A 21,578-nucleotide genomic window follows, 5' to 3' on the forward strand; every position below is an offset into this window, starting at 1 on the left:
CTGCCCGCCGCGCTGCCGCGCAGGGCGGGCTCCGCGGCTCCTCGGGGCGGACTTACGGCCTGGTGCGCATGAGGAGGCGCCCCGGAACCCAGCCGGGGCGTCAGGCCGCGCCTGCTGGGCCGAGCTTCGGTCCCCTCGGGCCGCCCTCTGCTTTAGCGCGGCCCCGGCGAGCTGAAAGAGCTGCTCTCGCCCAGGGGGGCTGCCTGCCCGGGCGGCTGCTTGTCGGCCGCAGTGTCCCCCAGTCTGGCGGAACGCTAATAGTCACTTTGCCGCTTCGTTTCATGTTGCACGCAGCCGTGGGATCCACAGGAATGTGCTCTTCTAACCCGTGGGGGAGTAACGCTTGTGGGCTCAGGTATCTCTTTTATCTGTTGCACTAGCGCGCCTTGCCGGTTTGCCTGGCTTTGTGCAAGAAATAAAGCTACTAACAAAGTCGTAGGGTTTTAGTTTCGGATAGTAATCTGAACTCATATAGCTGAACTGCACGTTGTTTTGGTTGCTACGTTGTGCTGCTTTTACGAAATTCTGCAGTGTAAAGCTTGATCCCGATGTTTAAGCGTTTTTTCAGATAAGTGCAGAATAAAACCCTCACACTTTGATGCTTTGCTTTCTTTGTCTCTTAGGTTAAAAAAATAAATAATTAAAGTCCTCTATGAAACTGATCCTCAGTCAAGTGTAACTTTTGATGTATGGTCTCTAAAGCCCCCCACTATGCCAGCAGCTACCGTAGACCATAGCCAAAGAATCTGTGAAGTTTGGGCTTGTAACTTGGATGAAGAGATGAAGAAAATTCGTCAAGTTATACGGAAGTATAACTATGTAGCTATGGTAAGTGGGTGCTTGATGTTTATCTAGCAAATTACTGCAAAAAACATGATCATTTCATTTGATGTTAGTAAATAAAAGCTATAAGCTTGTTCATCCATTTTCGTTGAAAGAATAATGCATTCTTAATGTTGAATTAACGCTGTCCGAGCATTAGATCCTAATCTATTACCTTTTTTAAAAACTAGATCTACACACAGTGCTCTTCCACTATGAAACTGTTAGATGCTCGAAATATGTTTTGTTAAAAATGAGCAATGTAAATTTTTATGGCTGTCTTTTTGTTGAAGTTTTAATTCTGTTATTACAGGATACAGAATTTCCAGGAGTCGTTGCAAGGCCTATTGGAGAATTCAGAAGCAATGCAGACTATCAGTACCAATTATTACGCTGCAATGTAGACTTGCTAAAAATAATTCAACTAGGACTGACATTTATGAATGAGCAAGGAGAATACCCTCCAGGAACTTCAACTTGGCAATTTAATTTTAAATTTAACTTAACGTAAGTGTTAAATGCCTGTGCTGTTGAATGTATGTTTCTGATTTACTGAAAATGTATTCTAGGTTATGAAAAGCTATAGCAACTCTTTTTATCTATATGATTGGACTACCATAGATACTTTATGTGAGGAAAACTTTTGTCAGCCAAACACATGCTTTCTTCCCTCATTTCTGTGCAGTCTGTCTTATGTTGGTAATTTCGTCAAAAATGCTAAGCAATTTCAACAAAAGCTTTGAAAAGAGGCATTTATACTTAATAGAAGAGTTAGCTCTGCATTTTCACATTTAGCGTGTCAAGAGTGCTTCTATCTTAACTTAGTTTAACTCTTACTAGTTGCTGTAGAAGTCACATGTTTCTTTGCATATTTTTAAACAGAAAATACCAACATGTGAAGAAAAAAAAAAAAATGTGTGTAAAGTTACTGAAGTGACTAAAAAAGAAGTGTGACAAATGTTACCAGCAAGTTCTAAAGCAGGTGATCTCTGTCCTCTTTAAAATAACGTTATTCTTGTTAAGAGACTTGCAACCACTTCTAGATAATACTCTAGGAAAAATACTGACAACTTTTTAGTACTGTAGCAGCTTTTCTTGTGTTTTCAAAGCAACTTATTCTATTAAGCTACTGTATTTTAATTTTCTTCTATAATAGGTTGAAAGGGATTGATTCTACAGCATAACCCCTGTGGAGATTTTTGTTTTGGATTATTTTTTGTGAAGTGTTGGTTAAAAAGCAAGCTGATTTTTACTAGCTGTTGGAAAAGTATTGTGAGCTTTATTTCACAATGTGATTTTTATTAGTGATAACCCTTTTAAGTATAAATCTAGCTTTTCCAGTGGGAAAAGACACTTTTGTGGAGTTCTAATTATATCTTTAGCAGGCAGTTGATAAGGTTACTAGTATCTTGAATTTTTTCCTGAAGTAAACATAATTGGTCTGATAAGTTTTCATATGGCCTGAGTTGAGTACTTAAATGTGTTGAAGGCTTGGGGTTTTTTGGCAGTTGTGTTACAAACTGATCACTGGACAGATTGATACACATGAGGTAAAACTGCAGCCTACAAAGGAGGTTTAGAGAACAGACCTTTTTATCTGCAGATAAAAAGACTTGTTTTCAAAGTAATCAGGGTTCTTACAAAGAAAAAAATACTGGTGCTGTATCTCTTTCTTCTTTTCTAAACAAGCAGTGCTGTGGCTTGTCACAAATCGGTTTGGTCTGAGGAATGACATGCTCTTTTTAGTTTTGTTTGAAGCATGTCCTGAAAGAAAAGGAGGTACAGATTTGGTATTTTGGTATCTCTAAACATACCTGGCCATGTAAATGCTCGATGGAAGTTATCCATTATCTTAATAGAATAATATACTAATTCTGCTAAGTATAGGAGAAAGAGGAGGAATGAATTAATAACTTCCAAACTGTGATCTGGAAAGAAGAGTCTGTGTTAAGTTTTATTTATTTTCTGAGCTTCAAAGGTCTACTTAAGCAACTGAAAACAGAAGTAGTTTTCCATCCATTTGTGCCAGATGCTGCATAGCTAAAACAGCTTAGTAAGGCAAGATATGGGTAGTCTCCTAACTAACTTATTACTAGTTCATTGGGGGGATTTTATACAAAAAGGTAAGCTAGGTAAGTGCTGCATGAAATGTGATTTTTTTTTTTTTTTTTTTTTTTTTTAACATGGGTGGAGAAATTACTTATTTTTGTCTGTTTCTAAGCTTCCTTTTGGGAAGTGGCACTGTGCCAAGTGTTCTGCTCCTAAAGCAAAACAGCTGTTGACTGTTCCTAGAAGGTAATTTTTTTGTGTGTGGTTCCAGCCAGGTCTTGTTATAGTGTGCTTTTAAAAAGCTTCTCTAAACTCAGTATCCACCTGATTAGTGCAGAGCAACAAACTAGAATTAAAACTTCTTTTTGTAAAATAGGCATGTTTGTTTTGGGTGGGTTCTTTAATGTGTCACGGAGATGGACAGGTGTTAGGAAGCTGATGCTTTGAAGCTGGAGAGCTAATGAGCAGCTGTGTGGGAGGGAAGAAAAAAGATACAGCAAATCTTGAGAATGTATCTCTATGTTCTAATGAATGATGACTTGCTAATAGGAATAACGAATATAAGTCGTACGACTGAATCTAGTAAGTCAAGTTTGATGTATTGGTTGTCTGGTTTTTTTTTTTTTCATTTTTTTTATTAAAATTGAAAACTATACATTGAAGACGCTTTGTAGCATAGTATGTTGTGGACAGTAGTATGAATATCATCTTCTAAGTAGAACCATGTTTGCTTTTTTTTTTTGTTCCACTTAATCATTCTATGTCTTTGTTATGATGATGTAGATTAAACTTCAGGAAAAATAACCCCATCCATTCATCACAAAATCCTTAATACTTTATAAAAATGTTAGTGGTAAAGGGAATAAATACTAGGGATAAGAGGGGATCAAACAAGGCATAAAGGATTTTTTTTCCATCCTGTTAAATTTTAGGTCCAAAATACAGCTATTAAAATTGAAGTTGGTTGTTTAGAAAGAAATGTTAGGCTACCTGATTGACTGGATGGAGCAAATACTCAATTTCCAGTTGTAGTGAGAAGGAAGTTTTGATGAGAATGTGTCTAAACATTTACGTAAGCTTAAATCACAAGAAATGTGTGGCAGATATTATCCACAGAACTAATACAGCACTGGGATCTGGAGTGTACTCTTCCTAGATCTATAATGTAATATGTTAGTGCTTCTGTCACAGTTCAAGTAATGGATCTTACTTGGTAAAATATCTGTATTCACACATTCACTTTCCTCTGTATATTTGCAAAAGGGGAGCTCTAGGTAACCAGAAGAGGAGCAGGAACTAGTTTTTTATGAAGGAGGTGAGAATGGAGGTGCCAGGAATGGTGAAATGCTAGTGAAGAGTAGCAAAAGCTATGAAAAATGGTTGGGTTTGTAATTAACACAGAATGAAGTCAAGTTGCCCCTGCTCTATGCTAGTGAAGTCTGTGCAATGAACAGCAAAAAAGAAATGTTACCAGGTTTATAATCACTGAGGTTTGTAGATTTTGAAAATTTATTTTTCCTCTCTCTGTTTCTAGAGAAGATATGTACGCCCAGGACTCTATCGAACTCTTGACAACATCTGGTATCCAGTTTAAAAAGCATGAGGAAGAAGGAATCGAGACACAGTACTTTGCAGAACTGCTTATGACATCAGGAGTTGTACTGTGTGAAGGAGTCAAGTGGCTTTCCTTTCATAGGTAAATTCTGCATGTTAACTACTGGAGCTTTCAATATTAATTATGGAATTCTAGAGCTTTGGATTTCACATCTCATGTGTTAAGTGGTGTACATCTGGTAGTGTATATATTTATATGTATCTATATATGTATATAGCACATATCTTGGTAAGAATTAGAAAACTATTTCTGCTGTAATACCTATAGCACCATTCTGTATTAGAAGAATAGAGCATACAGGGTGATACTCATGTTTTTTATTTTTGGTGTTCACACTAGGCAGAAAAACATGAAACTCTTAAGCCAGCAGGTGGCATTGTATCTTTTAATATCACTCATGCAAGTAGTAATAGTAACAATGATAAAAGCAAACTATTCCTAAGCAATTCTTGAGCAAATATTGTTTGTCTCATGGGAGAGACTGCAGAATTATCAGTGAAGAGTTTTATAAAACACTTTTAAATTTGTTTTAAATCTCCTGGTAATCTGGGCAGCTGAAAATTACTCAGCTTGGAAGGAGAGCCCTGATAAGCCTTAATTCTAGCTGCAGTAATGAATACATTTTGCTTTTATTTACCTTATTTCATCACAGGAACTCATCTTCCAAGTAGAAATAGAAATGCAAATGCTAAATCTGTATTAATCTGTCAAGATACAAAAGATCTTTGGGCATTAATAAGATTTAACACTTTAAAACTTATGCAATAGTCATTGTATAGTCAACTACGTGCCAAAGAGAACTTGCACTTTTTGCAAGCAACAGTGGCTTTAAAGGCTTATTGCTGTGTAAATGCCCTCAAGTTGACATCTTAAATGCTGGCTGCTAAGCAAGTCAACAAAGGTAGAGCAAATGTTTTAGCTGAGACTAGCAGTTTCCTTACAGCCTTATTCTTGTTTATCACACATGCTACATTGGTGGGTGGTAATATGTAGATGACGACATTAGAAAAAAACGCAAATTCTTCATCCTTAAGTATTAAGTCTTGGAGGGGAGGTTGAAAGAAAGAATTAGAGGAGTATTTACTTTATTAGCCAACTGAAAAATAAGGATTGCTTCAGCAAGGAATGTGAAACAGTACTAGAAATGTGCATATAACAGCCTGTTGCAGAATTTATCATTTTGACTTGCTTTGTAGAAAGCAAGTATTAGACTGACTTTCCAAAAGGAGGGGGGAAAAAAAAGACAAGACAGGGTTTTTTTAAAAAAAAAAAAAAGGGGGAGGATCCTCTTTGAGTATGCTTGTCACCTAATTTGCCTACATCTTCCACTTGCAGCTGTCTTGACTCGCAATATGACTCCAAAATAATCTTACTCTTGCTATCTTGCTACTAGGGTAGCACCTTGGGGAAAAATACTGGAACAAGAATGCCATGAACTATGTCAAAATAACTATAAAGGCTGAATTAGCGAATTAAATTTCTTTCAGCTTCTTAAACCCATTACTACGGGCTCTTCTGTGCATATTTGTGATTTACACTTGACTACAGTAAAGTAACTTGATGGTTCAGGAGAATGGGAGGGGAGGCATGTTATGTGTGTAACTGGTACGCCAACAGACACTGCCATGTAGAAGCAGCTACAGCTACAAAACGGTGTTTTTCCAATATTGCCTAACAACTTTAAGGGCCTAGTGTAAGCTATCCTAGCAAAAGAATACCTGAGGCACTTCTACGCTAGGGATTCTTTTTAAAGCATAATTATATTGATTGTGTATGATTCCTGACTAATATGCTGGTTGAAGTGTAGTGCAAACTATGTGCCATAACGCCATTTTTACTAGTGCAGCTTATGAAGGGTTTTTGCAATGGCTTTGTTAAAGTCCAGTTTAATCTCTGCTAAAATGAGTTTCTGTTGTGGACTTTACTGAAAATGTCTTCAGAAATCCTCTTAAGACAGCTATTCCAGCAAATGTTTGTCAAACACTGATTATCCACAACTCTGCTTGAAGTCTGAGAGTGTTTAAAGGCTTTTGTGCTTGACAGACTGTGTTGATATTATCTTGAGCACAAAACCCTGGAGTAGTGGGTTAACTTCTGAGGAAGCTAAGATTGCACAAAGCTATAGTTGAGCATGGGTCACATAAAATGTGCCACAAAGAATAGTGAATGGCTGTTTCTAAATATATCTTGGGTTGGTTGTGATTATGTTCTATCGGTGGAAACTTAAACAGCAGGACAGCTCAGTCAAAAACTTGTTTTGTGTAGGCTCTCCATGTAGTAGTTCTTTACTGAAAAAGCTGTGCTTGATAGTTGCTCACTGTGCTATTGCTTCTGTTTCCTTAAAATGCTTCAATTACTACTAACTCAAAATTTATGAGTCTCTTAGGAAGCGGGCAAAGGAGAATTACTCCTTTCTCAGAGTGTGAGGTTATATTTTGGTTTAGTTTCGTTTCCCAGTCTTGGATTTCCTTGAATTCTTATGTAGTTTATTTCTAAGCTCTTAGCTTCTCAAATAGTTTTCTTTGTGTGCTTTTTATCTCTGCATTTGATGTAGCTGCCTTGGCATCCTGACCTACTGGCAAATCTGTGTGGACCTGCAGTTCTGCCACGCACAAGCAAAGAAACATTTGCTTTGTCACTGATTCTTGTATACTACAACTTCATAAGTGATTCCATCAAATCTTTTGTATGTGTTAAAATGTATTTGAATCGATGAGAGAGGAGGGGGAAGCCCTGAATTTCTGATTCTTGTCACAGTCAAGAGAGCTGTCAGTGCTTGGCAGTCTAACAAGTTATAAAACAGAACAGCTCAAACACTGTTTTTGTGGATGTTCAACTGACTGATCTGCTGAAGCTTTGAGTGTCCACCTGTGTGCAACCTCCTCGATCTACCTTTGGAGGCTCTGTGCAAACATGCCTCAACCCAGATGTTTTTGGGAAGCTGGAAAGGTCCGAGCTATTGTATTTCAATAATCATTTGTGTCTAACTGATTTTAGTAAAATTTAATCTGTTAGCTAATTTCTGTTAACCAGTTAAAAAATGAAGTAAAGCTTTCTCAGCTCTGTCAGGTTTTGATTTATTTCAGAGACTGTTGGTGCTTGAGTAGAATTCATTGTTAATTGGCTATCTGAATTCTTTCTGGATAGTAAGGGAAAGAAATGCAGGCATGTTTGATCTTCTCCATGGTCTTGTTGCCTACAGCTGCCCATGTTCAGTGAAAAAAGGAAAAAAAAGAAGTGGTTGTAAGAGTGCTTATGTTGCTGTGTAGCTCCAGGGATTGTGGCTAGCTGCACTAAGTAACTTTAGGTGATTGTATTAGAAATGGTGAAAGCTTTTTAAGGAAAGGAAGCCTATGTGCTTCAGGGTATAAACCAACCACTAATTGCTTGTTAGAGGATTAGAAGAAAACTTCTTTAATGAGCAGGTAATTACATAATTGCTCACTGTGGACTTTCTTACCCTTCTGTTAGCATTCAGCAGTGGCCACTCAAAAATTTTTGAACTAGATATATCTTAGTCTTGAATTGGAGTGGCAGTCCTTATGTCTGTGTAAGCTTGGATGACTGGAGCATATTACCCCACAAAAGTATACTAAAAAGATTATGTAAATGCTCTGATACTGCATTGTGATTAGTAAAGTGTGGTTTGTGATGATTGTTACAAGCACAATGGGACTAAGTGTAAGCAGCTGGAACTTAAGGAATGTGAGACATCATTTGGCTGAGCGGACTAAAACAAACCCATGCTTAGGATCCAAGAACAGATACCTGACTGAATGCTGTCATGCAATGGAAAGGTAATAATTCTTGTTAAATCCACTGTTCAGAAATCCTGCTCCCATTTTTTGCATGAGGATCCTAGAATGAAAGAATCTGCTGCAATCTCCAGGGGGAAATAAAAAATATATATCTCTATATAAAATTGTTCATTGAAATTGCAGATTTATGCTAGCCTGCTCACTCTCAATACAAATAGTAAATGAATCTTGACTTTACTTTTCTTACAGTACTTCCTTCTTAATAGAAATTCGAAGTGTTTGAGAGCATCTGTTTTCTAGTAATTCAGTCATGTACGTAAATTTTTTTTTGGAAGGGGAGCACAAATACTGTTTTCTTCACTTCAGAAGTTTTAATACGAATATTACATTTGAGCCACAGGGATGACAGAGTCAGGAATCCAGTGAGTTAATAAGCTCTCTAATCTCTAGAGGAGTAAGTCTCCTTAATCCTGAACGGTCTTTTTTTGCATCCTTCTGATCAGTCTTTTTTGCTAATGAGGCACTTCTCTTTTTTTCTGTAGAGGGGTTTATGCTGGTACAGGCTTCCCCACCACTTCCCCTGCCTACCCCCCTCGTAGCTGATCTAATAAAATTAGGCTTCCAAGCCACTGTTTTGCCAAGTATACTACAGGTTTTTACTTTGTAAGACTCTGCTGAAATCCTTCTTTATCTTTGGCTCCTTTGCTCCCTGGCCAGTGGCTGCTGCTGGGGAAATTGGAGTGCCGCCAGCACAGCTTCAAAGCACCAGATGCATTGCAGGATTCATTCAACATGAAATTCCTGTTTAGAGCACTGGAAACCCCCATGGGAGAGCTGCCATAGTCCGTACCTTTTGTATATCTTATATTAATGAACTTTTAGCAAACAATCTATTCATTCCCAGTATGTTCAAGATTTTCTACTCTCTGTCTACAAATTCATAAGATAAAGATGATGTAGTAGAGAATCCCATTGTATACAAAAGGTACAAAAAGCAATCCTCTTTACATTGAGCATGGAAGCTAAAGCCTTGAGCGTGCATCAGAAGTTGCAAGTCTTTGTGGGTGCTAAATATCTGCAGGATCAGTAGTACCGTGCTTTTAACTGATTTGTCTTTGTTGGTCATCTCACAGTTAAAGATCTCAGTGAAGATTTACCAAGTTGCAAAATTCTTGGTTTTGAGTATGATCCTCGTGTAACCAAAAATTAACAAGGAGTCTTAAACTGGGAATTTGGAGTCTGTGGTGGCCACCCATTCACTTGAATTGTCTCTCAGCTATACGCTAAGGTTCCTTAAGCAGCAAAACTGGTGAAGCCTTCAGTAGAGGCAGCCCTGCTGCATGTTTTCATCATCTTAGTGCAGACTTTTTTTTAATTGCATGTCAATAAAATCTAGGAACCAATTTGGTTCAATGCAAACCTAATAACAAGATAATGTATTGGGCCCCCATCTAGTTCAGTGTATATGTGCATGAACAATCCTGCAAGTACAAGGGATTGGAACAGATCAGTTTCATGATCAGATCATGAATAATCTGGCCTTGTAATCTCTGCCTTCCTAGGGAAAAAGATAATTAGTCATCCCTGCTTTTTGTTGTGGTGTTCAGTCCTGCCTAATACCTGGCATCTGTCTTTCCTATGCTTTAAACCCTCTCTTTCCTCTCATAACCCTTTGTAAAAGTACATGATTTCCCCTTTTATTTCCACACCTCCTTCCTATGTCCTCTTTCTTCAGTCAGACTACTGAGAAGGAAGTCTTCCCAAACTCTTTTCTCCAATACACGCGCTATATATAATACCTCAGTTTCTTCTACCAAACCTGTACTACTCTGTTATCTTGCTGCCTCCTGCTGGCTTATATGTACACACAAAAAATGCTCCAACTTATTCTGTCCTTGCCTCCAAAAGGAGTAATAGTCTACAAAATACTAAATTTTTCAGTTGTCTAACTGTGCTGACTTCATTGGGAAAGTTGAAAGACAATCTGCTGTTCTTCATTGCTGAGGGTGAAACTTGCCTCCAGGCATAAACATGTGTTGGCTCTGGAAACTCATGAATCCTTTGGATTTCAAGAACTACAGAAGTGTGTCTATCTCATTTAGTTTGGAGTGAGAAACTCTAGTCTGTGTGAAAAGAACCAGCTAGGAGTCTTTCTGTTTTAAGTTCTTGTTATCAGATGAAGCCCCAGCAGCACTACCTTGTTTCAGGATTTGGAGAAGCACCTCTAGGCAGATCTTTTTTTGCTTCTTCAGTTGGCCTCATTGAGACTAAATTAAAATCTTTTCCCCGAAAGCTGCAGTGGGGTCATTTACACTGAGGCTTAGTCTTTTGTAAGAGTCAGTCTTAATTGCATTGAAATTAAGCAAAATGTCCTGTTGATGTGTAATATAGTCTTGATGATGGAAGTGACAAGGATGCTTCTAAGTTAATTGCTTATATTGTCTTTGTTATTAATTTGCAGTGGATATGACTTTGGCTATCTAATCAAAATCCTGACAAACTCTAATTTACCCGAAGAAGAGCTGGACTTCTTTGAGATATTGCGGTTGTTTTTCCCTGTCATCTATGATGTAAAATACCTTATGAAGAGTTGCAAAAATCTGAAGGTAAGTAATCTGTTCATGGCTCAGAACAAATTTTGGTTTCGGAGAGTACTTTCTGCTATAAAATACTTTTTTTTTCCTGTATTTTTATTTTCTGGTTTTGCTTTGATAATACCCATTAAACAGCATTTTTGTCTCAAACCTTATATATTTAATATTAAAAGCTATTGATAGAGGCAGGCAGGAGCACACGTTGATTTGTATAACTGCTTACCAGTTAAAATTAGCATGTTGATACTGTATTTATAGTGCCTAGTCTTTGTTGACAGATTATAAACCCATGTTTGGAATTGATCCTTCACTTCCTGAGCCGTAAGAATTGATGGGTTTCATATACTCTTATTTCCTCATTGTGCAGTCCAGTAAAGGACTGCAGTCGTCTTGGCAAAGGTAATTGCAACGATGATGCTGTGGAAGTGTCTTGGGAAGAGGAATGGAGCGAAGAATGTTTCCGATGGCCCCATAAGGAAAGATAAACAACAGCATATGTTCAGGGACAACATGTGACTTCTAGAAAAAAAATGCAGTACTAGAAACTAATCTCTCATGTCAGGCCAGCGGGGTTACTAATTGGCTTACTCTATCAGACATAAAATTTGGATACTGTATTGGACTGGAGAATGGATGGAAACTGGAACTAAGTATGTGAAGGGGAAGACAGCAAGTGAAAGAAAGATGCTACAGGGATTGTTAACAGCTTTACTTGCCAAAGAACTGTAAGAATCTGGACTGCTGCTGGAATGAGGTGCATCGCTCATCTGAGGCAATTAATGACTTGCTGCTTTTATGGAAAGTAACTTGATTCTCTAGGCTTTCTTAACAAGAACCTGCAGGAAAAAGAGAACACTGACTGTAGTACAACCAAATCCTAACTAAGGGATGGCTTGCCGCTTTGCTGTGCTGAACTAGTGATCTGTGTGGGGTTTATAGTCTCTGTTTCTTTCTGAGATAAACTAATAGAGTGTGTCACTTTTTAGTAGCCTACTTGTGTGGGAAGTGTGTAAATCCTCTTGTTAAAATAATGTTGAAAATGGAGACCTCCCTTCCAGTTAGTAAGAAAAGTATACCTACCTGTGTTCATCTAGAGCTGTTATTGGTATAATCAGCCAGGCAAATGGCTGAGTATTAGAGAACATCTTAGAGTTTTTATTCACAGAGGCCAGAAGAAAAAATGAAATGTTCATGAACTTCAGGAGTCTTAAAAGAGGGGTGGGGGGGAACCCTAAACAAAAAACATCCTCACTTTCTCACTCCTGGTGAAGCAAAGTAAAGCGTCTGGTGTCTTGGTGGTGACAAACTTACCAATAACAGAATGTATAATCTGACTTTAGTGACCTAGGAAAGGTGACAGAATGACGTTCCATGTCACCATTCCAAAGGTGACATTCCCAGTGGGTTTGGGGAGAGGGGGATTTGATTTCCTGTCATTTTGTTAAGACGTAGTTGTGTGTAACCTGTGCTGTTTAGAGGCATTAATGGTTTTTGGAAGACAAGAAAAACCTTCACAGGTCTTATTTCAGCAAACCTTAAGAACAAGGGTAATCTTTTTTCAGAGCTGAATATGTAGGTCAGCTTTCTTGCAGTAAATCTTGATCCTGTTGTCTAACCTGCACATTGGTAATGACAGCAGGGGAAGGGATGTGGACTACCCTACCCCTCCAAAGTTACCAGTGATGAAATGATGGTGGACTTGTACTGTACTGAGAGCAGCTGTCTGAAACAAACTGCTAAACATTGTGTTGTGACTCTAAAAATGCATGCGCTGTCTCCTAATGTCTGTCACTTACAATCTCTATTAAATTGCAGTGAATTGAACTGCTGTGCAGTTGTCCTTTATTGACTTGTCTAAGTTATTTTTCATATGAAAGTCACTGACTTGCTGTAGGTCCCGCAATCCCTGGCCACACAGCCAAAAAAAAATTTTTGGCACTGAGAGGAGAAATATGCTTCAGGACTGCGAAGCTGTTTGATGCTCTTTTTGTGGAATTAAGTAGTCTGTGAATTTACAGTATGTTACTCTAACGTAAATGGACATGAATGTACTTTACAGGCATGCAGATTGGGAGTTAACTTGAGATATTAATGTAGTATAGATTAAACTCTTACTTGTTCTCTAAAATTCTTTCTATGTAGACAGTTCCAAAACTTTTGATAAGTAATGTAGATTTATAGACCTTGCTGGAAACTTCCTTGTAATATGGGGATTTATACAGAACAATGAACTTTGGTACTGGTGCCACGAAACGAGTTTGAGCTGGATTTGCTGCTGACTGTGGTCGTGTGATTATGTAAATGATTCTGTGGCCTTTTTCTTGAAAGACTGATGCTCTGAAAATTTGGAAAGAATTTGTAAAATGTTCTTACCTGGAGTGTAAAAGTCTCGCCTGAAAGAGAATCTCAACAGCCTATTAATTTTCAGAGACAGACAAGTTTTATTCTGTAATTATTGCAGTTATAGACCAAGAAGTTCCAGAAAAAAAGTGGTGTGTGGTATATTTACAAATATATACCATTAAAAGCGCTATTTTCAAAGCATTCTTCTGGAGGCTGCCTTTACTGTAAATTTTGAATTACTAAGTCTACATTCCAGAGCTTGCAGCTGCTGTGTAAATATTACTGATTTTTATTCTTGAGTGTTTTTTCTTCAAAGTAATTTGAAGTTAGAGTAGATAGTCTTACAGCTAGCAGAACCTGATGCTGCTAATTTGCAGCTTGAGGAAGTAGGAGGTTTAGGAGCAGCAAATGGTGCCTTGAAAGGGTGTGGCCTTAACTGCTGTTGCTGACTCTTAACAGCTCATTATTGGAGTTGGAAAACAGAGAGCATGCTTGTACCTGAGATGCAGTTTTTCCCCTGCCCACCAACCCTCAGCATGTTTTTGAGAGTGTAAGCTAAATAACTGAGCATGTTTGCAGTGTTCAAATGTTGTAGCCAAGCACATAAAGAAAAACAAGCTAACTTCAGTGCTTAACTGTGTAGTCTATAGACTTACTCTTAGTTTAAACTTCTGTAAACTATATTCCTGCTGCTCAAGCTAGAATAAAACTAGCCATACCAGTACTGGGTTTTCATGTTGGTTTGTACGTGTTGCTTGGGAATGTTACTACTGAAGCTTCCATCTTTCTAAACAAAACAAAAACCTGTTGCCATAAGATTCACAGGAATTTTCATAATGTTTGATCTGATTTTCAGGTCGGACTTTATTTTATTGCTATGGGAGTTTTAACTTTGACTGTTACGCTTTTGCCTCTTCCTCTCTTCCTGCCTTGCTTCCCTTCCTGTACTTGAAACAGGTTAAGAGTGCGAGGAAAGGTGAACTCAGATACTAGGCAGTCTTTCTTTAAAAGCATTGCCTCTGTGCAACATTCTTGCCTTGCAAAGCTTATGGCAGCACTAAGGATTTTGTCATTTTTTTGATCTTTCTAGACCTTAAAGAATGTGTATGTGCTTTAGTCTATTTCCAGTAGCTTTATGGCTTAATGATTACAAAAAAGAATTGAGGTACAAAATTATGTGCTCACGTTGTAGCTTACAGCCTTAAAAGATCGCAGTTACAATATAACATGTCTGTCCTTCAGCTGATCAGTGTTACCTGTGTAAAATCAAACCAACTTCTGATGGGTTTGCTTCCACAAGTAGTGGTTATTACCATTTTGGGGAGCGCTGAAAAGGTTTATTTAGTCACTTTGCAGTTAAGGGGATAGTTTTTCACATAGGCTTATTTGGCTTCAAAAAAAAAATTGCTTCAAAAGTTTTGCCTTTAACAGATAGATTTGCAGCTTTCGAGTGTTTACAGCTTCACAGTCTCCTTCTAAACCGTGTCAACATTCAAAGCAGACAAATACTGTTTTAAATTGTTCCCTTTTTGTGAGATGTTTATATACTTTTTTAAGAAATAAGTTTCATTACACATGTGACTTAAATATACAACTCTAACAGAAAAGCTGGCTATACTATTGGAATTTTGTATCTTAGAAAACTAGCTGCAAGACAATGGATTTTTTTTCATTTTTTTTTCCCTCTCCTCTTATGGCAGCTAATGAAACAAACTTTAAAGAGGGGTAGAATGTCTTGTAGAGATGGAGTGGGCACTTTCTTCCTTTTTTGACTTTACCACCTGGTTTCTAAATGCCTGCTGTGTAACATATTCCTGGACTCCCTGTAGTGTTCTAGATACTTAAGGATACTCTCAGTTTTTGTGAAGGGAAGTGGAAAAACCCTCAACTTAATTGTTGAAAGGTAAGTGGAAAGAAAAAGGTCTGTTTCAAAGGAAGCCTAGATACTTCAACACGTGGAGGCATATGGGCACCTCATTTGTAAGCACTTGAATTCTTCTGTTTGTAGAACAACGTTTTTACCTTTTAAACTTTCATTCAAATAGGAGTACAGGAACACCTGGTTTTCTTCTTCAGCATTGCCAGTCCTTTCAACATCTTGAAGGAACTGTTTTGTTAAGTAATGAGATCTGGTTACTGGAGAAGCTGGAACATGAAGGAGTAATAGTTTTGTTGGTTACAGATACTGCTTTATTTAATCAATACTGACACAGAATTCTAATGCTGCTATTGATACTGAAAGTTTGATTCTCCAGGTGTGTATTTATCTAGTATAATAACTGTTTCAGCTACTGTGGAAATGTTAAAATATACCTGAAGTTGTATGACTTGTGTAACAGATTTTCCCAGCTATAGCTGTTCAGTTTTCTGATTTGAATTTTTTTTCAGCAGTTAACAAAAATGTTTTCTTTTTCAGGGTGGATTACAAGAAGTGGCTGAGCAGTTAGAGCTGGAAAGGATAGGACCACAGCATCAGGCAGGATCTGATTCTTTACTCACAGGAATGGCCTTTTTCAAAATGAGAGAAGTAGGTGGACATAATGGTTTTATCTCCATGATAGTAACGTGCTGTGATAGTCAGATGGAATTACTGATTCTGATAAGTCTGCTCTATTTTAAGGAGGTCTCTGAAGGGCTTCAGGGGTCACTCCCTCTCTTGACAAAAATAAGACCACCTGTATTTTCCCCAGAGTAAGTGAACCAGCCCTGCTGGTTCCCTGCTTACACACTGCTGTGTGTATTGCTTCCTGTTTCCAGCCTGTGCCCAGCTTTTGGATTTTTTTTGTGGGTTTCGGTTTGTGGTTTTTTTTTTATTTCCCTGTTTTGCAGGGTACCTTTTTTAGGTGGCTGCTGCAGTGAGTTCTGAGCTGCTGGAGCCAGACTGCTTTCTGGGGGACTGTACTCAAGCCAATTTTTTTTGAGCTTCTGCCCAGTGTAATACTCAGCTGGCGTGCACTGCTGCTTGTGACAGGCCTGGGGGGCGGAAAGAGTGTCTGGACTAGCCACTTCTAGCTAAACTTGCAGGCTTACAGGTATGTTAAATGACTTGCAGGCTGCTATGGAGAATGTCCATGCATTTGTTCCTTACCATTGAGTAAAGCGCAGATTAACTGAGGTTCTAAAAGATTATACATCAGTCAATTAATTCAAGGTTTGCAGTAAGGGAAATCAGGTCTTACAAGCTTCATGTATCTTTGCTGCTTGGCTGCATACAATAGGAAGGTATTAGGGTGTTTAGCATTAGCAGAACAGACAGATGTCGAAGGGGCCTCTTCTGGAAAGCAGTTGCACTGGTCAAATGCCAGTGCACGTGAACATGGATTCTGTCATCAATTCAGTGTCATTTACCACGTCAAAACAGATGGCTATAGCAAACCTCATCTTTTAATAAGGTTTGGTATTGTATGCTGAGGTGTCTACCTTCTGTAATCCAGCCTTTTGTGTAAAGGAGAAAATGATCAGGAGTTTCTGACAAATACTGGCGAGACAGCAGCTGAAAAATAAATGCTGTGATTTAAGCTGGTTTGCTCATCATAACACTCTGTTCTGCCTCCGCTGGAACTGTTGCAGTTGTCAGGCAGGTCATGGGCTACAGATGCAATAGAGAGGATTGTGTTTCTGGTATGATCGAAGCCCAGTGCTGCTAACTGCTGTCTGCCTGGTATTGTTAATCTTTCACTCTTGAATTTGAAACAAAATCCAAAGCAAATAAAGGGAAAGAGGAAGGAAGTATAGGATAATCATGCCTAAGGTACTGCCTTTCAAGTTAAGTTTTCTAGAGGAAAAGGTTCAAACCCATGATTGTTTCTCTAATGAGATGCAGTTTGTGTAATGTGGCAAATTAGCTTCTTCAATTTGTTTACCAAAAGCTCTTACTGGGAGAAGTAGAAATCTTTGAGGTTTTTTTAGTGCAAAGCATTTGCTTAATTAAGCCAACAAAGATGGATTATGATGATTTTCTTCAGTATTTTTCAGAGATTCTTTGCGAATACAGCATTTCTAAATAAGGACACAGTAGTCAGCAGAGAGAAATATATTTAATGTGCGTTTTTAAAGCCTTTTCAGTAGAGTTCATTGTTTAACAATGTATTTCTGAGTGGACAAAACTTCATTTTACGATGCTTTTAGAGACACAAAATTAATAAATGTGTTACTGCTGCGTTACTAATGGTTGTGAAGGAGTTGCAACTTGCTGGGATTTTGAGTCCAAGCCAAAAAAGTTACTGATCTTTTTCTTCCCATCAGAAACACTTAAATACCGATACTACAACAGTAGAGCTGTTATTTTGGGGTTTTCCTACCTGTTTATTTCTTTAAGAACTGCTGGGGCTTTCAAACTTCTAACTGAGGTCTTCAGTTCCTGCAGTACAGAACTTTCCATTCAGACTGTGCTGCTGTTAGGGAGGCACACGCTTGAAGGGAGAAGTTTTCAGCCTGTGTGGTATATACAGTCCTCTGCATTTAGATTGTGTATTGCGTCCACCCTGCTCATGCGTGCTTCTGACTGCCTTACATTTCTGATGTTGATGATGACTCAAAATGTCAACCACTGGGTTGTCCAGGGTTGCTGTGAAGTTTTTAGGGTGAAGAATTTTTGTTGTGTCGTCTTTTTTGTTGTTGTTGTTTGTGGGATAATTTGTGGTTTTGCTTGAAAGCCGAAGTCTGAAATGTAGACTATCAGAATATCGTGGGGTTTCATATGTCTTCCACTGAAAGGTTCTGTTTGCAATTAAGACTTCTAAGGTGTAAACGCAGTCTTAGTACAAAATTTACTTTAATTTTGCTGTTGCTTTTAAAATGAAGTCCCCCTCTGTGAGGAGCCAGCTGGAAATGCATCTTTCTGCATTTCTCTAAACTCCATAGTGGGTTTTGTGCTCAAACATTCTCCCCACCCTCAAACCTTTATAGTATAAATCTGGACATACCTCCATTTCAGGACAGTATGATGAAAACCCCCACACTGAGGAGTAGGTAGAGTACGGGCACTGATGGCAGATGCTGAGCATATGCCTGTTTTGAGAAACTCCACAGAAATCAGTTGGAGAAATATCTTTGTTGCACTTGTGGAAAAGTGAGCGATAACTGATAATATGAAATTGTCAAAACATTGCATTTGGTCATTTCATCAGGAAAGGTGTACAGGAAGACTGATCGTATTCCTTGACAGATTTAAAGAATCACGTCATACAGCACATTTTGATAATGTGTTGAGATTAAGTGTGTTATTACATTAATTGTATCATCTTTTGCACCTTGGGATTTGATATATTATGCTAAAAAGAAAGTAACATTTTAAAGCCTTTCTATAGTTCTATTTTAAGTGAGCCTTTTCTTTGGCAATAATTTGTGTCTCTCTCTTAACTCTTTAGATGTTCTTTGAAGATCACATTGACGATGCCAAATATTGTGGCCACTTATACGGCCTTGGTTCGGGGTCATCTTATGTACAAAATGGCACAGGAAACGCATATGAAGAAGAAGCCAACAAACAGTCATGACACGAAAGGAAAGGCCATCTTTTTGACCTCCACATGCGTGTATATAGGTTTTATCTCTGGTTGAACCCCTTGGACAATAAGGCTTTTTTTTCCCCTTTCTCAGCACACTTTCTTTCTGCCTTTCTATGTACTAAACTTGACCGTTCCTATCACAGATTTTGATCTTCATATTGATATGTAAAATTTTCTGGGTTACATTTTGGCCTCATAACTAGCCCATTTGTACAGAAGCATGTATAGGATCACTGTGGCAGAGAGAAGCAGAAAGATAAATCATAACGAATAGTCCGGTAAACTTACCTATATTGATCTTCTAGTTTTTTGTCTCTGTCCCCTCCCTTCTCCAAATCAAGTGGCACTGATTGTAACTAACTTCCCCATTCATGTCTGTTCCTTCCAGTATGCAGGCGTTTTAGCTATTCAAGATTGTGGATCATCAAATTTGCACTTTAGAGAGCAACTGTGACTCAGATAGTCTGTTTTATTTGAAGTTCGGTTTTGTTTTTTCTTTTGCCCTCAGCTAGAAAACAATCATCTGCCAAGTTCAGCAGCTTCACGCTGTATTTCCTTGGTATCTCAACCCACAGAACGTGACTTATTTGCTGCATAACTTTGGTTTGTTCAAGCAAAACAAACTACTGGAATCATAGTAACTGCTGTTATTTCACTAGTGTTCAGTCATCTTCAAACACATCCTGCACGTGTCAACTGCTGGTTGGCCTGCTGCTTTAAAACCGCTCTGTGATGGGGGAAAGAAGCTTGAAAAAACAGCTTTACACCCTTCAGGAAAAGAACAGCTATGACTTCAGCATTTTTGCCATTAAGCTGAGAGTTGAAGGATACTGGAATAATAGAAATTTTGTAATGGCACGCTTCCCTTGATTAACTTCCTAGCTTTTATTCTAGTAATGTACACCTCAGATATTTTTTATGAAGTCATATTTATTATGTACTTGATTTGATGATTTTTGAAAGACAGTTCAGTTGAAGATAAAACCCAAAGATCTGAAAAAATACTATTTAATTGAATTACTGAATTAGAAGGACAATTAAATCGTGCTTTTTTGTAGTTGCTACAAAGACAGATGTTAAAGATATTTGTTGTAAAACAACAAAATATAAATAACTTATAGCTAATAAAGTTACCTGAGGAGTGTAATGCTAGTTTATTTTTGAGTATATCTTAGCAATATATTTTAGATATATTGTTTTAAAGGACCCTAAAATACGTTCTTAACTCTGCATAGCAAGTATACAGAGCAGTTGTGCAGGAAGGATTTGTGGTATTGAATAGCTAAATACTGGCCTGAAATGATGGAATGTGCGACATTGTGTGCCTGTGTGTGTGCGCGCGCGTATGTGTGTGCCTGTTCAACGTGGAAATCAATCGTAGAAAAATCTCCAAATGTTCGCCAAATTACTCTGTTTTACCTTGTACTTAAAAAAATCAAACACCTTTTTTCATTGAGTTATGATGATGTAACTGGGTGGTCCTTTTTAAACAACGAATAATTTGCATAACAGAGGGTATTTGTTTTTAAAGCTTTTGTAAATAAAGGCCTAAGAAATGTTTTCTTACATAACAACAGACTGGTGGTTTTGTTGCAAAATTTCTCCTGGAATGTGTGTATTTAGTCAGTTCAGTTCTGTATTCTGTTTTGTTTAGGCATGATAGTTCTCTCCGTGTGCTGATAAAATGATCTAGCTCGCTGCTCCCTGACTGATTCCGCTTTCAGAGCAGAATTCTGTTCGTGTGTTTCCAGTTGCTTCATTCCTACTGACCCGAGTTGCCAGAGTGGTGATTACAATTTACTACCGAGGCATCCAAATCCCATTAGTAATTTATTTTAATACCGTTATGCATTAGATGATGGTGACATGTTTTAATTTTGGTTGTCTTTGGCTTTAATAAGATAGGGACTATCTAATGGGAAAACAGGATGGATTCTTACTGTGGCATCAATCTGTGCCTTTTCACACTTGAGCTGTAGGCTTATGTGGAAAATTTGCATACACGTGGAATGAAGAACCCCTGAAGTTTGATGCATTTGCTTTAAAGTTTAGTAGCTTTGCCTAAAGCATACCAACAACAGCTATCTGTGGTTAACTTTTGAAGGGAATGACTCTTCGAAGAACTTTGATGGGGTTTTGTTTTGAAGTATCTTTTTAGTTGTGGATCAAAGGAAGTTTTTTAGAGGCTTCTAAATGTGTGCCTGCAGTAAAGTTTTAGTTCAGATTGGGATGTGCTTTTGAAGCAACTGCTGAGCATCCCACATGCTGTGCCATGCTTTGCTTTGCTTTCCTTCATGGACCTGTCAGAGCTTGGACTCCTTTTGGAAGAAGGTAAACCCGAAGATGCACGATAGGTGTGCATCTCATCCCAGCTGCTAATGAGCATGCAGTCTTCAGGACCAGGCTGAGCTTGCTTAAGCCCTAGCCTAAAATCCTCATGGGGCATTTGACTTTAAACAATTCTACTCTTCAGTTTTCTGCCTGTAAGAAAAGCTTTTCTCAAAAGCCACTGATCAGCATGAAACTAAGATGATGCTTTATTCTGTGTGAGAACTCTTGGTCTGATCAATGTGATCTGTCTGTTGAGAGTTGATTACAGCTGGGGAGACATCTGCGTCATTCAGTTTCCCTGGCAAAATTAGATTTAGGTTCCATTAAGGAGTGATTTTTAAATGGTGAATAGTAGAGATTATGAAAAAAGTAATTTCTTCTTACGTGGAGGACCATTACTTGTAAACTGCAGAGCCTGAAATCTGAATCTTTCCAAAGTGGACAGTTTCAGTTGCTTTTGCAAAAATAAATGTGCAGGCACAGTTCCAGCTGTCTAGACGTGCACCTCTCTGTTCAGAGACAAGAATTCTCTTTCCAGGCCCCTGCTCTTCCCAAT

At 38.2% G+C, this 21,578-nt stretch overlaps 1 protein-coding gene across 3 annotated transcripts; it reads left to right on the plus strand.

Annotated features, from left to right (window-relative positions):
• Positions 1 to 679: 679 nt before the first annotated feature.
• Positions 680 to 20,259, plus strand: CNOT7 (CCR4-NOT transcription complex subunit 7). 3 transcript variants are annotated; one of them, XM_075708879.1, is made up of 7 exons: positions 680 to 828; positions 1,136 to 1,329; positions 4,406 to 4,567; positions 10,706 to 10,850; positions 15,598 to 15,708; positions 16,104 to 16,213; positions 18,551 to 18,589. In XM_075708879.1, the coding sequence occupies exons 1-6, from the start codon at positions 712 to 714 to the stop codon at positions 16,191 to 16,193; spliced, it is 819 nt and encodes a 272-aa protein (XP_075564994.1). In that variant the 5' UTR covers positions 680 to 711; the 3' UTR covers positions 16,194 to 16,213; positions 18,551 to 18,589. The 3 variants fall into 3 exon arrangements, with proteins under 3 accessions (XP_075564994.1, XP_009476795.1, XP_075564995.1); XM_009478520.2 differs by lacking the exon at positions 16,104 to 16,213 and having other exon boundaries at positions 18,551 to 20,259; XM_075708880.1 differs by lacking the exons at positions 16,104 to 16,213; positions 18,551 to 18,589 and adding an exon at positions 16,011 to 16,084.
• The last annotated feature ends 1,319 nt before the right edge of the window (positions 20,260 to 21,578 follow it).

This window comes from Pelecanus crispus, chromosome 4, assembly GCF_030463565.1.
Source record: "Pelecanus crispus isolate bPelCri1 chromosome 4, bPelCri1.pri, whole genome shotgun sequence".
Lineage (NCBI taxonomy): Eukaryota > Metazoa > Chordata > Aves > Pelecaniformes > Pelecanidae > Pelecanus > Pelecanus crispus.

Bases quoted from the DNA above. Each gene is read 5' to 3' on its own strand.
- CNOT7 (XM_009478520.2), top strand. From the start codon at position 712: ATGCCAGCAGCTACCGTAGACCATAGCCAAAGAATCTGTGAAGTTTGG. The intron at 1,330-4,405 runs GTAAGTGTTAAA...CTCTGTTTCTAG, and splicing joins AATTTTAAATTTAACTTAAC to AGAAGATATGTACGCCCAGG. The intron at 10,851-15,597 runs GTAAGTAATCTG...TTTCTTTTTCAG, and splicing joins AGAGTTGCAAAAATCTGAAG to GGTGGATTACAAGAAGTGGC.